This window comes from Pelodiscus sinensis, chromosome 20 (assembly GCF_052426305.1).
Source record: "Pelodiscus sinensis isolate ZL-2025 chromosome 20, ASM5242630v1, whole genome shotgun sequence".
Classification (NCBI taxonomy): domain Eukaryota; kingdom Metazoa; phylum Chordata; order Testudines; family Trionychidae; genus Pelodiscus; species Pelodiscus sinensis.
The window spans coordinates 7,124,043-7,136,506 of NC_143071.1; the positions used below are offsets into that span (position 1 = coordinate 7,124,043).

The window sequence follows — 12,464 nt, forward strand, 5'->3', positions numbered from 1 at the left end:
CAGGGGGCACCTACAAGAGAGAAGCAAAAAAAGCCCCCAAGGAGGCAAAAAATCCCTCATAGTTGTGGGGCCCCCCCAACTGAGGGAAAAGACATGCCCCTTGATCTCCAGCCCCAAGGGGTGGGTGGCTCAGGACTTACCCCTGGGGCCATATTAACTCTTCTGGGGACCTGAGACCAATAGATTTTGAGCCCTCCCTCCCCCCCCCCAGGCTCTGGAGTAGGACAAAAATAAGGAATTCCGTGTGTGGGAGGGAGCTGCTGGAGAGTGGGCAGCTGTGAGGGTCTGGGTAGGAGGGGGCAGGGGATGAGGGCACACATCTGGTGCAGGTCCTGGGGTGGGGACTCAGATGGCTCCACATGGCACCACCCCTGCTGCTCCCATTGGCCACGATTCCCCGCCAATGGGAGCAACAAGGCTGGAGCCTGCAAGTGAGCCCAGGAACAGAGCTTCCCAGCACTGCTGTGCTGAGCCACTTCCTCCCCTGTGCCAGGCAGAGCCATGGACCGCAGAGTTGCCATCCCTCGTTTAAATTGTAATTTGCCCTAGTTGGTTCTTCCAGTGTCTTCCCCCGTAGGTCAGGGCGAGGCACTGGGACTGTGTCTTGCTGGGCATCCCACTGCAAAGTTTAACATCTGAACCATAGCAAACCTTTTGCCATTTCTGCTGGTAAAAATTCTGAATCTGCCCAAGAGGCAAGACACAGATTTCTCACAGTGAAATGAGAGACCCTGTTTGTGAAAAGGTCCTTGTGTGTGTCCCCTTGCTCTCTCTATCACCCTGAGGGTACGTCTAGACTACAGGCTTTTGTCTACAGAAGTTTTGTCTACAGATACTGTCGACAAAGCTTCCGTCAACAAAGAGCATCTAGACTACATCCAGTTCTGTCAACAAAGCAAGCTGCTTTGTCAACATGACCGTGTAGATTCAAAGGACAGTATAGATGCAATAACGCCTTCTGTCGACAGAACTCTGTCGACAAAAGGTGTTATTCCTTGTAGAAGGAGGTTTACCGCTGTCGACAAAACTGCTGAGTTCTGTCGACGTTCTGTCGACAGAACTCAGCAGCAGTGCAGACACAGGTATAGTTTTGTTGACAAAAGTCCACTTTTGTCGACAAAACCCTGTAGTCTAGACACACCCTGAGTGAAAAAGAAAAAAATCAAGATGAGCTTAGAAGGTATTTACCAACAAGTCCCTAAGAGGTACGCGTGTTCCTAGAGCAGATACCTCTGGGAGTTGTAGTTAGCATTTCAATTTTGCTGTCCGGGAAAGGGCGCCTAATTCTGTTTTCGTTACACCAGAGTAAGCGTACTCTGATGTCAAGGATGAAACTCTGAAGACACCCAAGTCTGAGAGCCAGGGCTGCAAATGTAGCAGGGGAGAAGGGAGATACTGCCCCAAGGCCCAGCAATTTAAAGGAGCCCAGGGTGCCGGCCTGCTGCTAGTGCAGCAGCAGCAGTGGCTGGAACCTTGGGCCCTTTTAAAATGCTGGTGGTGGTCCATGCAGTGTGGTCCAAGCAGCACTGAGAACAGGCTACGATCGGCGTGGCGCTGTCCCAGTGGCATAAGGGGCTGGTTGTCCCTAGCCCTGCTCTCTCCACCTGAGGCCCCGCCCCTTCTGGGGATCTGGAACCATGTCTTCCCACCATTGTCTTGCTGAGAGCAGAACTGTATCCAGGACGACAGGTTTTTTCCCTAACAATAACCATCAAAGCAAGAACACCCCCCACATGTAAACAGTCACAGGTTGCTTCTTAAGTTGCCGCACAACCCACTGCTCAGAGGGTGCTATCGCATTCGTAGGCAATAACTCTTTGTGCTGTTTGACAGCAAAGATGGTCTAATGGGTGAGGGCCTTGGACTTGAAGATGAGAAACCTGCCCTGCCATGTATGTCCTTGTGATCTTGGGCAAGTCACTAAAAATTGCTCTGTGCCTCAGTGTCCCATCTGTACTCTGGAGATGAGTGCACTGCCCTGCATCAGCAGGGTGTGGTGAGGTTAAATACATTGCAGATCATGACGTACTTTGAGTTCTGCTGATGAAAAGAGCTATAGAAGAGTTAGGTTTTATTCTTATTTCTTGCTCTATTTTCTCCTCTTCAGCACTTCATGTCAGAGTTTCCCCTTCTGTAAAATAGAGATAATAACTCTTAACCTCCTTATAGAAGTATTTTTCATTTAATTGGAGGGTTTTTATATCCCTTGATTTCAGTATTATTTGTATTTAAAGTGAATTAGAGTGCTGCAGATGGGTTTTATTTGTTCATAAATTTTTACTTATCCCTAATAAGAGTTTTCCTCTTTCTAGTTTGCTGGTATCATTAGCTATGGAGCGTCGATGATCCTGTTCGTTTATGTAATTGCTTTCGTATTTCGGAAGCGATGCAACAGCTGTGATTTTTGGTCTTTTATCCTCATAGTGGTAAGCAAATAGCTAGAATATGTACACTATGCTATAAAGTGTATGAAACTATTCTTCAGATTCTAAATCAACCACTGTCATGGCAACTTTCCCACTCTGGCACGATAAATGCAGAAGTGGGGGCCAGCAAAAATACCCCAAAACTTTATCTTTCCAGGCTTTGGTATAAAACTTCCCCCAAAAATCTTAACAACCTAGATTTTGAGAATAAAATCTCCGCTGCCACCACCCAAATATTGATACAAAAATCAGGGGAAAGATCTCGGGAAATCTCACCCCTAAAGTACAAACCAGGACACAACCATTAACCATTACCAGATTAATAAAAAGGAAAGAGAAAGAACTTTTATCATCACCACAATATTCCTGTTGCAAGCATAATGGCTAGATGGAAAAGTAACAAAATAATATACTTGTGGAGAAGAAATCTACCATGGGCCAGGAACTTAGTTACAAAGGAGAGCAGATCGCATTTCCCAAACCATAAAACAATAAAACGGATTTATCTAAACGTTATCCTACTTACAGACTGTGAAGAGTCTTAGAGGGAGACATGTCCCCTTCAATAGCTGGAGAGAAAACTTCCCAAACAAAGGAGGGAAAAATCCCAAAATTCCTTTGTCCCACTTTGAAATTCTTACCTGCATTCCTATTGGATGAATCCACCTGGTTAAGTAAGGGACATAGTTAACCCCTTAGTCCCCAGGCTGCTGACTAACCCTCATGATCTTGACAACCACTTTCCCCCAATCCATAAAACTTGTTGCCTGTCAAAAGAAAGCTCTCATGTTGGTTTGGCATGATAGAAATCATGCTGTGCTGTTACTTATTGCCTTATTACAGGGCTACTCAACATGCAGCACGCGGGCCACATGCAGCCTGTGGCCCGTTTGTTTGCCGCCCACGGTGCAGTTTAGGTTTATAGTGCGGTTTGGATTGATATGTGTTTTAGTAGTTAAATTCCTGGACTACTGAGAAGCCAAAACTAAAAAGTAGTCAATATAATGGTCTTCTGTTGAGATGCGTTTTAGTAGTTAAATTCCTGGACTGTCATTGCTCATTAAAAGTGCTGTCATATCGGTGGAAATCGGGTAACTGTTGCATTTTATTAATATCAGCTGAACTGACTTAAATGGGGCCTGTGTGTTGTGTTGTCTTGCCTTAATCTTTGTATTCATGCCGGTCAGCGTGAAAGAAGCTATTTGCATATATTTGCATGTATATTTGCACCTGGCATCTTAAATTAGCTAATATACCCGGCACAGTTTGAAAGAAAAGTCTTGTATACCCTGCGGGTTATACTCGTGCGCGGGGTATACAAGAGTTTTTTTACTCAATTCGGAAAAACCACAGGGTATATTCGGGTATGGGGTATACTCAGGTGCAGGGTATATTCGCTAAAATATGGTAGTCCTGCCTTATTATCTTCTACATGTTTACAAATGGATTCCTCCTGATCTGTCTCTAATCCCCCACCAGGTTGTCCTTATTTTCCTTTTTATGGATGGGCACTATATTTGCCCATGTCCAGTCTTCTGGAATCTCTCCCATCTGCCGTGCCTTTTCAAAGAGAATTGCTCATGGCTCAGATATCTCCTCAATGACTTCCTTGAGAATCTTCTTGTAATTAAAAATAAATGTGCAACCTTCATGGTTATGAAGAAAAGATTGAAAAGTGACACCCCCCCAAAAGAAAATCCCTCACATGCCACAAGGCAAATAAGAAGAATTCAACTTTAAAAAATTATTTAAAAAAAAATTTTTTTTGTGGGCCTGACTCACAATTTCGGAACACTTTGGATTGGCAGCCCTGCTTCTGACACTTAATAGGTATTGGAGGTAAAAACCAAGGAAGGCAGGTGAATGACAGAAATATGTCTTTCTTCCAAACACCCACTCCAACCCCTTGGCCTCATTTCCTTCCCATCAAACTTTCTCATATTTGTGTTTTGTGTTCAACATTCACCATCTAATAAGTAAGTTCTGTGGTATTCATCTTATAACCCAAAATGTAGTGTTATCCAATTCTTAGCAATAATGAACAAACATTACTTTTTTACTTAGTACTTTCTTGTTTCTTTTTAGACAGCTCTGGTGAGCACCATTATTAGTTTCATCACCATGGTGGTTATCTCAGAAAGCCTTTCCCATTACATCTTTTCCATTCTGATTCCTATGTATCCATTAATAGGCGTTGTGATCAAGTCTATGAAGGTAAACTCTTGTACTATGTCACGCAGAAACTAGTTGCATAACTGGCTTAAGTTTTTTAGAAAAGCAAACCGAACCTCGTGGCTTCTCTGTGGGAAATTGGCAGTAACACATTGAGGAGGGTCTTTTGGTTCCTCTAAGGAGTTGGATTTTCAAAGTTGCCTTGTGCAGTTCCCCTAGATCTCCCCAGAGGTGCTAAAATCCGTGCATCTGACCGAGCTATTAGAAGGGCCTGATGATACTTGTATTCAGGGGTGTAACTATTTCCTGTGTTGGTCCTTTGCCACTGAGGATTTTCAGTAAAATGACAAACAGGCCTGCTGATGGGGATGAGGGGCAAAAGGGGAGAATTGCCCTGCGCCTAGCCATTCAAAGGGACATGGGGCTCTGGCTGCCACTGTTACAGCACCAGATGACCATAGTTAGCTCCTAGGGCTGCCTGGGGGCATTGCACAATGACCTCCCAGGTGCACTGGGAGACAGCCACAATCCAGGGAGCACTCAGGGCCACCTTTCCTTGGCTCCGCCTCCTCCACCTGAGGCCACACCCCTTCCGGGAACATGGAGCCATCCACCTTGTCAAGGGGGCTGATGTGGCTGTTGTCTCCCCTGACCAGAAATGTTCACGTAGTTCTGAAATATTTGCTGACCTGTATTTCACTCTTCTAAAACTACATTGCATTATATTCAAACTTTGCAGGATTTCTACTGAATGTATTTTTTTCCCTCCCACAGTTTTTTATGGAAGATGAGTATTTTATTGATTTTGGCCACTGGAGCGATATATTCATATCCATCTTTTCAGTAAGAAACCATTTGAATAGCATGCTGTTATTTTGCAGAGGACACATGTTCTGATGCAGTGATTCTGTATTGCATTTGTATTGGTTGCTGGCAGCTAGCAAAATAGAGTATGACATGTTTCACATCTGCTGGCCTGAGATGGAGAGTTTTCCATTGTAGCCTAATACTCATTGGCAGGAGAAGTTAGTCCATAAACCAAGAACTTGTCCGTTGCCTTACTAAAGACTGCTGGCCAGTTTGAGGCCTTCACCTATGAGAAAGTGGGAGAAGAATATCCGACTCATTCTATACAGAGTAGAACTTAGAATGAATTTACAGACTTGAAAGACTTCTGGCCAGCACCTGATTACACAGAAATAATAATGCTGCTTGTCTGAAACGGTAGGCAAAACAAAATTAGCCCTGGATCATGCAGTGAGTTCAGCCTTATCTTTTGCCATTGGGCTTATACATTAAAATAAGATTTTTCTCTCTCTATTAGTGCAATTTGTTGTCATTTATGCATTAGTTAATACAAATATGAACTCTTTATTCAATTTTGCATACTGTAAACTCCAGCAGCATTGATACAATTTATCCCTCAGGTCTTAAAGACTAATTCGCAATGATCAAGAAATAGTACTTCCATTTATTGCACTTTTCTTCATATGTTTTGCCCCATTATTACCACCAGTAGTGACCCAGGTAGAGATGCCAGTGATCACTAACATATTACTTCCATCTTATCTAGGCCTGCTCTGAATTGGGTTTCATGACTTGGAGGCTAAAACACTGGCAATTGACCTCTGCCATTTACCCATAGACTCATAGGCTGTGTCTAGACTGGCAAGTTTTTCCGCAAAATCAAATGATTTTGCGGAAAAACTTGTCAGCTGTCTACACTGGCCGTTTGAATTTCCTCGAGAACACTGATGATCTCATGTAAGATCGTCAGTGTTCTTGCGAAAATACTGTGCTGCTCCCGTTCGAGCAAAAGCCCTCTTGCACAAATCATTTGCACAAGAGGGCCACTGTAAACAGCACAGTACTGTTTTCCGCAAAAAAGCTCCGATTGTGAAAATGGCGATCGGGGCTTTTTTGTCGAAAACCGTATCTAGATTGGCCACGGACGCTTTTCCGCAAAAAGTGCTTTTGCGGAAAAGCGTCCTGCCAATCTAGACGCAATTTTTCCGAAAATGCTTTTAACGGAAAACTTTTCCGTTAAAAGCATTTCCGGAAAATCATGCCAGTGTAGACGTAGCCATGGACTCATAGACTTTAAGGTCAGAAGGGACCATTATGATCATCTAGTCTGACCCCCTGCACAGTGCAGGCCACAGAATCTCACCCACCCCTCTTAGAATAATCCTCTCACCTATACCTCAGATATTGAAGCCTTCAAATACTTTGAAGACCCCAAGATGCAGAGAATCCTCCAGCTGTGATCTGTATCCTATGCTACAGAGGAAGGCGAAAAACCTCCAGGGTTTCTACCACCATTGCTACCAGTAGTGGGACGCATTAGAGGGAAAAACCTAGGATACACACAACCGGATAATAGGGAAATAGCATTACAATATGGACAATTAATGTCAACGGTAGCCTTATAATTGAGGCCACTGCCAGCCCACGAACCAGAGGGTACTATTTTGGCATTTATATATGAAATACATTAAGATTTAGAGATGGTCGAATACTCTGCAAGTGGGGCTAGAGATGATGGGTGGGTGCACAAAGGGGCTAAAGAGGTGAATCAGAGCAGGATGCCGGAGTGATCAGTATGAGATAAATACCCGTCTAGAGGAGATGAGACAGACACAGAGAGAGCTGAGTTAAACTCTTCTTTCATCCCTCATGTTAGAACCCTAATAAAATGATACTCATCCTTAAAGTGAACATCCCATTAAGTTAAATTTATGCCATCAAGAGCCAGCAATGCCCCTCTGCCATGTATATTGGTCAAACCAGACAGTCTCTATGGGTACGTCTAGACTACCGGGTTTTGTCGACAGAAGTTTTGTCGACAGTATCTGTCGACAAAACTTCTGTCGACAAAGAGCGTCCAGACAGATTGAGTTCTGTCGACAAAGCAAGCTGCTTTGTCGACAGAACCCTGTAGTCTAGACGCAACCCTACAGGCAATAACACCTTCTGTCGACAGAACTCTGTCGACAGAAGGTGTTATGCCTCGTAAAATGAGGTATACCAGCGTTGACAAAACTGCTGAGTTCTGTCGACGTTCTGTCGACAGAACTCAACGGTAGTGTAGACGCTGGTATAGTTTTGTCGACAAAAGTCCACTTTTGTCAACAAAACTCAGTAGTCTAGACACACCTTATGACAAAGGACAAGGCCGACTTTAGGAAGTGCAAGACCCAATTCGAACCATTTCGATGGGGTCCTGGCAGCCGGGATTTTTTTGTTGACCCCCAAAAAAAACCACACACAAATTTTGGTTGACCCCCGCCCCCCACCCAAAAAACCCCCCAGCACACCAACAAACAACTCACAGCCTTTAAATTCCCAGCTACAGGGCAGAGTCCCGCCTTCCAGCCAAACCCAGGGGCTGACACTCCCTCACGCAGTGCACCCGGCACGTGAGCACACTTTCGGGTTTAGTGTGCGGGGCCCCTCTGACTTTAGGGCGCGGGGCCCTTTTAGGCATAGGACCCAATTCGGGGGAATCGGGCGAATCAGCCTAAAGCCGGCTCTTTCAAAAGGTACTTCGAAGCAAATCAGACATCAGAAATGGTAACACACATAAACTTGTAGGGGAACATTTTAATCTACCTAAGCGACAAGGAGTCCTGTAGCACCTTATAGACTAACAGATGTATTGGAGCATAAGCTTTCGTGGGCAAAGACCCACTTCGTCAGAAGCATGTAGTGGAAATATCCAGAGGCAGGTATAAATATGCAGGCCAGAATCAGGCTAGAGATAATGAGGTTAATTCAATCAGGGAGGATGAGGCCCACTTCCAGCAGCTGATCTGGAGGTGTGAATACCAAGAGAGAAGCTGCTTTTGTAATTAGGGAGCCATTCACAGTCTTTGTTTAATCCTGAGCTGATGGTGTCAAACTTGCAGAAGAACTGTAGCTCAGCAAGTATCAGACATGCATCTGAAGAGTGGGTGTTTGCCCACGAAAGCTTATGCTCCAATACATCTGTTAGTCTATAAGGTGCTACAGGACTCCTTGTTGCTTTTGCAGATCCAGACTAACACGGCCACCCCTCTGATACTTTTAACCTACCTAGTCACTCAATCATGGATTTAAAAGCCGCCATTCTTTTACAAACCAATTAGAGAGAGTCTGCAGAATTGGAATTTAGCTACAGATTTGACTCCGTTACCCCAGGCCTAAACAAAAACATTACTTGGCTGGCGCATAACAAAGCCTATTTCTCTTGCCATTAACATCTGCATTTCCATATCAAAAGCTGTGTATGGGACTTACATAATTACTTAGTACATAAATGCAGAAATACTTAATTACTTAGTACATAAACACTAAGTACATAAATACTTAATTAGCCACATCATCATGGGCCCTATAATTGACAGGTACTTCTGCTGTTATTTATATCTCTTGGTTTCTTTTAATTCCACTCCAATTCATCTGATGAAGTGGGTTTTGACCACAAAAGCAAAAATATATATTCCATATATTTTGGTTAGTTTCTAAGATGCCACTTGTCATTAAATTGCCAATTAGCAGCTCAGGTAACTAGGAGATGCCAGTTCCCATTTTAAGTAATGACAGGCACTTTACCTAAACTGTAATTAAAATAGAAAAGTTATAGTGTTGCCGTTTCCATTCATGCCCCATTGAATATTTTTTTCAGCCTTACCTCCACTGTGCTGTTTTCATTTTTCTTCTTCGATGGCTGGAGATGAAATACGGAAAAGCGGTTATGAGAGAGGATCCAATCTTTAGGTTTGTGCCAACACATGCCCTTCTTCATGCTCTCACAGAGAACCCACCCCTTGGCCTTTTCTTGGAAATACAGACAAAGTTTGTTTATTTTTAATTTTCCACAAAACATTTGCCAACATGCATTGATTGTGTAGGCTTCCACATGGTACATTCTGCCCTCCTAAGTTTTTTTGTTTAAAAAAAGGGGGGTGGAATTACATCCAAAACACAATGTTATTAATTTGTATTGTCATGCCTACAAGTCACAGTCCTCGAGCATGTCCCCATTGTGCTAGGCACAATGCAAACACAGCACAAAAAGATAGCTTCTGCACCAAGGAAAATGGTGTTAAATTTGCAAAGCTACATGTTCAAAGGCTAGGAAAATCCAGTAAATAGTTTGCAGGTGCACTTTGATACTATCTTTATCTACAAGATCATGTACTGTTTGTTCTTAACAAACCCAGCCTCCTTCAGAGCACAGAGTAGATGAAACAAAGGTCTGTAAGAAGAGATAGGCCAGTCTCTTGTATTTCAGCCATTGCTCTGGGACACCTGAGTTCTATTCCCAGCTCCTCCACAGATATTCAGTGACTGATGTTGGGGAAGGCTACCATAACACATATGCAACAAGAGGAATTAATTAAGTTTATATGGGAAAGCTTAATTCTGGCATTTTTCTGAACTTCTTGGGTACTTGACTTTCCAAATAGCAAAGAATAAAAAAAGTAAAAGGTCTAGCCATTTGGTCTAGCACTAGTCACACCAATTGTGATCTTGGACAAAGGATAAAATGCCTTGTTTGATTCCTTTGGTCGGCAGAATCCCCCTAAGGAATGAGATCAACCATCCAAATCCTGAAGAGCCAGAAGAAGAAGAAGATGAAGATGTGCAAGCTGAACGGGCAAGAGTAAGGGGAACCATAGCTTCTGAAAATCAGCAAGAGGTAAAAAACTTCAAGTTGTCCTTTTCTGTCTCTTTACTCTTCCTATTTGTAAGTTACCCACTGGGGGAAAAATAGTAAACATCCACGTGGAAATCCAATGATGATTTTTCCCTTATATTTCTCCACTGCATGTTGAAATTGGCTTTCCAAGTGGAATTAGCAGATATCAGCAGAACTGAGAAGGCAACTTTTAAATAGAACGTAATTCGCTTTTATTCTAGTGCAATCTGAAGTGAATGATCTTTGGAATAAGATCTCTTTCAATGTCAAGCATGTTTTTATGAAGTTTGATATTTAGCAATGTAGCCTGCATAAGAGCTAAATTATATAGGCAAGAAAGATAGTTCAGTGGACAGAGCATTGACCCAGGACACAGAAATCAGCTTCCTGCTGTGACACAGAATTATTCTGTGACCATAACCAAGTCACTTAATCTCCTTGGCCACAGCTTCATAACTGTAAAATGGAGATGATAGTACTTAGTAAAGAGATGTTGTGTGTAGAATGAGAGGCACAAAGATAATATGTTAATGGGAGCTATATATTCTCTAAATTAGCAAAAAAGCTATAGGCAGTCCCTGAGTTACGCGGATCCGACTTATGTCGGATCCGCACTTACGAACGGGGCTTTCTCGCCCCGGAGCTCGCAGGCAGCAGGACCACCCAGAGCGCAGTGGTCCCGCCACCTCGACCTCCGGGGCGAGAAAAGCTGCCCCGGGTGCCCCTGGTCTGCTGGGGACCGTCTCCAGCAGACCAGGGACACCCGGAGCAAAGCCGGGGAGGCGGAGGGGTCCATCACCTCTGAGGCTTTGCTGTGGCAAAGCCGGGGAGGTGCAGGACTCCGCCGCCGCTGCCGCTTTGCTCCCGGTGCCTCTGGTCTGCTGGGGACCATCTCCAGCAGACCAGGGACACCTGGAGCAAAGCTGGGAGGTGGAGGGGTCCCGCGCCTCTGAGGCTTTGCCAGAGCAAAGCCTCAGAGACGCGGCACCCCGCCGCCGCTGCGGCTTTGCTCACCGTGTCCCTGGTCTGCTGGGGGGGGTGCAGCTAGTGGCGCCCCCCCCCCCCAGCAGACCAGGGAGACATGGAGCAAAGCCCCGGGCCTGTGGTAGAGCAGGTGGGGCGGTTCCAGTTGGTCCCGCAGCACCGCTCCTTAGCGCTACTGGACCAACCCAGCAGCACCCCAGCTGCTCTGCCCCAGGCGTCCCCAAGTCAGCCGCTGCTGAAACTGACCAGTGGCTGACTACAGGAAGCCCCTGCCCCGGGCTTCCTGGAATCAGCCGCTGATCAGTTTCAGCAGCAGCTGACTTGGGGATGCCTGGGGTTCTTAAGTTGAATCTGTATGTAAGTCAGAACTGGCGTCCAGATTCAGCCGCTGTTGAAACTGATCAGTTTCAGCAGCGGCTGAATCTGGACGCCAGTTCCGACTTACATACAGATTCAACTTAAGAACAAACCTACAGTCCCTATCTTGTACGTAACCCGGGGACTGCCTGTATATGGGATTGACATAACTCTCTAGTAGATTTGACCACAGTAGAACATCTATCTCATCCCTTCACTGTGAAAATTCAGGCATTTCAGTGGCAACAAATTATTCACAGAAAGTGTTCTGAATAAAACCTATGTACAGCAACCTCACACACCAGTGAGAATGACTGGACTGCCTAGGGTTGTGGCAGAGATTTCTTCTTAATAAATTCTCTCTCCTTTCCTTCCTTTCCCCAGAAACCCATTATCATTGTCAACAATCTGCGCAAGGAATATAAAGACAAGAAAGCCAGTTCGGTATTTAAAAAAAGGAAGAAAGTGGCCACCAAAAATGTCTCTTTTTGTGTTAAAAAAGGTTAGTACCCAGGAATGTGTAACTACAATGATTTTGAGGATTGTCTGATTGGAAGATGATATATGTAGACCACTCATGTGCTAGAACATCTCCGTTATAGACCATCCTTATTGCATTTTTAATGACTGTTGTTTGAGCAAAGAGTTTCTCTTTTGGTTTTTTTCTTGTTTAGGAAATGTGGCAAACATTCTGTCAGCACAGGCAAGTCTTACTAAAAATGATCCATATTTGTTCTAGGAGAGGTGTTTGGACTATTAGGGCCCAATGGGGCTGGCAAAAGCACAACTATCAATATGATTGCTGGAGAGACAGCACTGACTGCTGGGCAGGTAGGTGAAAC

At 44.4% G+C, this 12,464-nt stretch overlaps 1 protein-coding gene across 5 annotated transcripts in view; it reads left to right on the forward strand.

Moving 5' to 3' along the window:
• The window catches only part of LOC102461494 (ABC-type organic anion transporter ABCA8), an 81,949-nt gene that overhangs the window by 58,079 nt on the left and 11,406 nt on the right, over nucleotides 1-12,464 (forward strand). For 4 of the 5 annotated variants that reach the window (XM_089771869.1, XM_089771867.1, XM_089771868.1 and 1 more), the window contains 7 exons: nucleotides 2,313-2,426; nucleotides 4,512-4,640; nucleotides 5,373-5,441; nucleotides 9,265-9,356; nucleotides 10,158-10,281; nucleotides 12,007-12,124; nucleotides 12,362-12,453. In XM_089771869.1, coding sequence (XP_089627995.1) covers nucleotides 2,313-2,426; nucleotides 4,512-4,640; nucleotides 5,373-5,441; nucleotides 9,265-9,356; nucleotides 10,158-10,281; nucleotides 12,007-12,124; nucleotides 12,362-12,453 — 738 coding nt within the window. The remainder of the gene's footprint in view (nucleotides 1-2,312; nucleotides 2,427-4,511; nucleotides 4,641-5,372; nucleotides 5,442-9,264; nucleotides 9,357-10,157; nucleotides 10,282-12,006; nucleotides 12,125-12,361; nucleotides 12,454-12,464) is intronic. The other variant, XM_089771870.1, reaches the window with a different exon arrangement.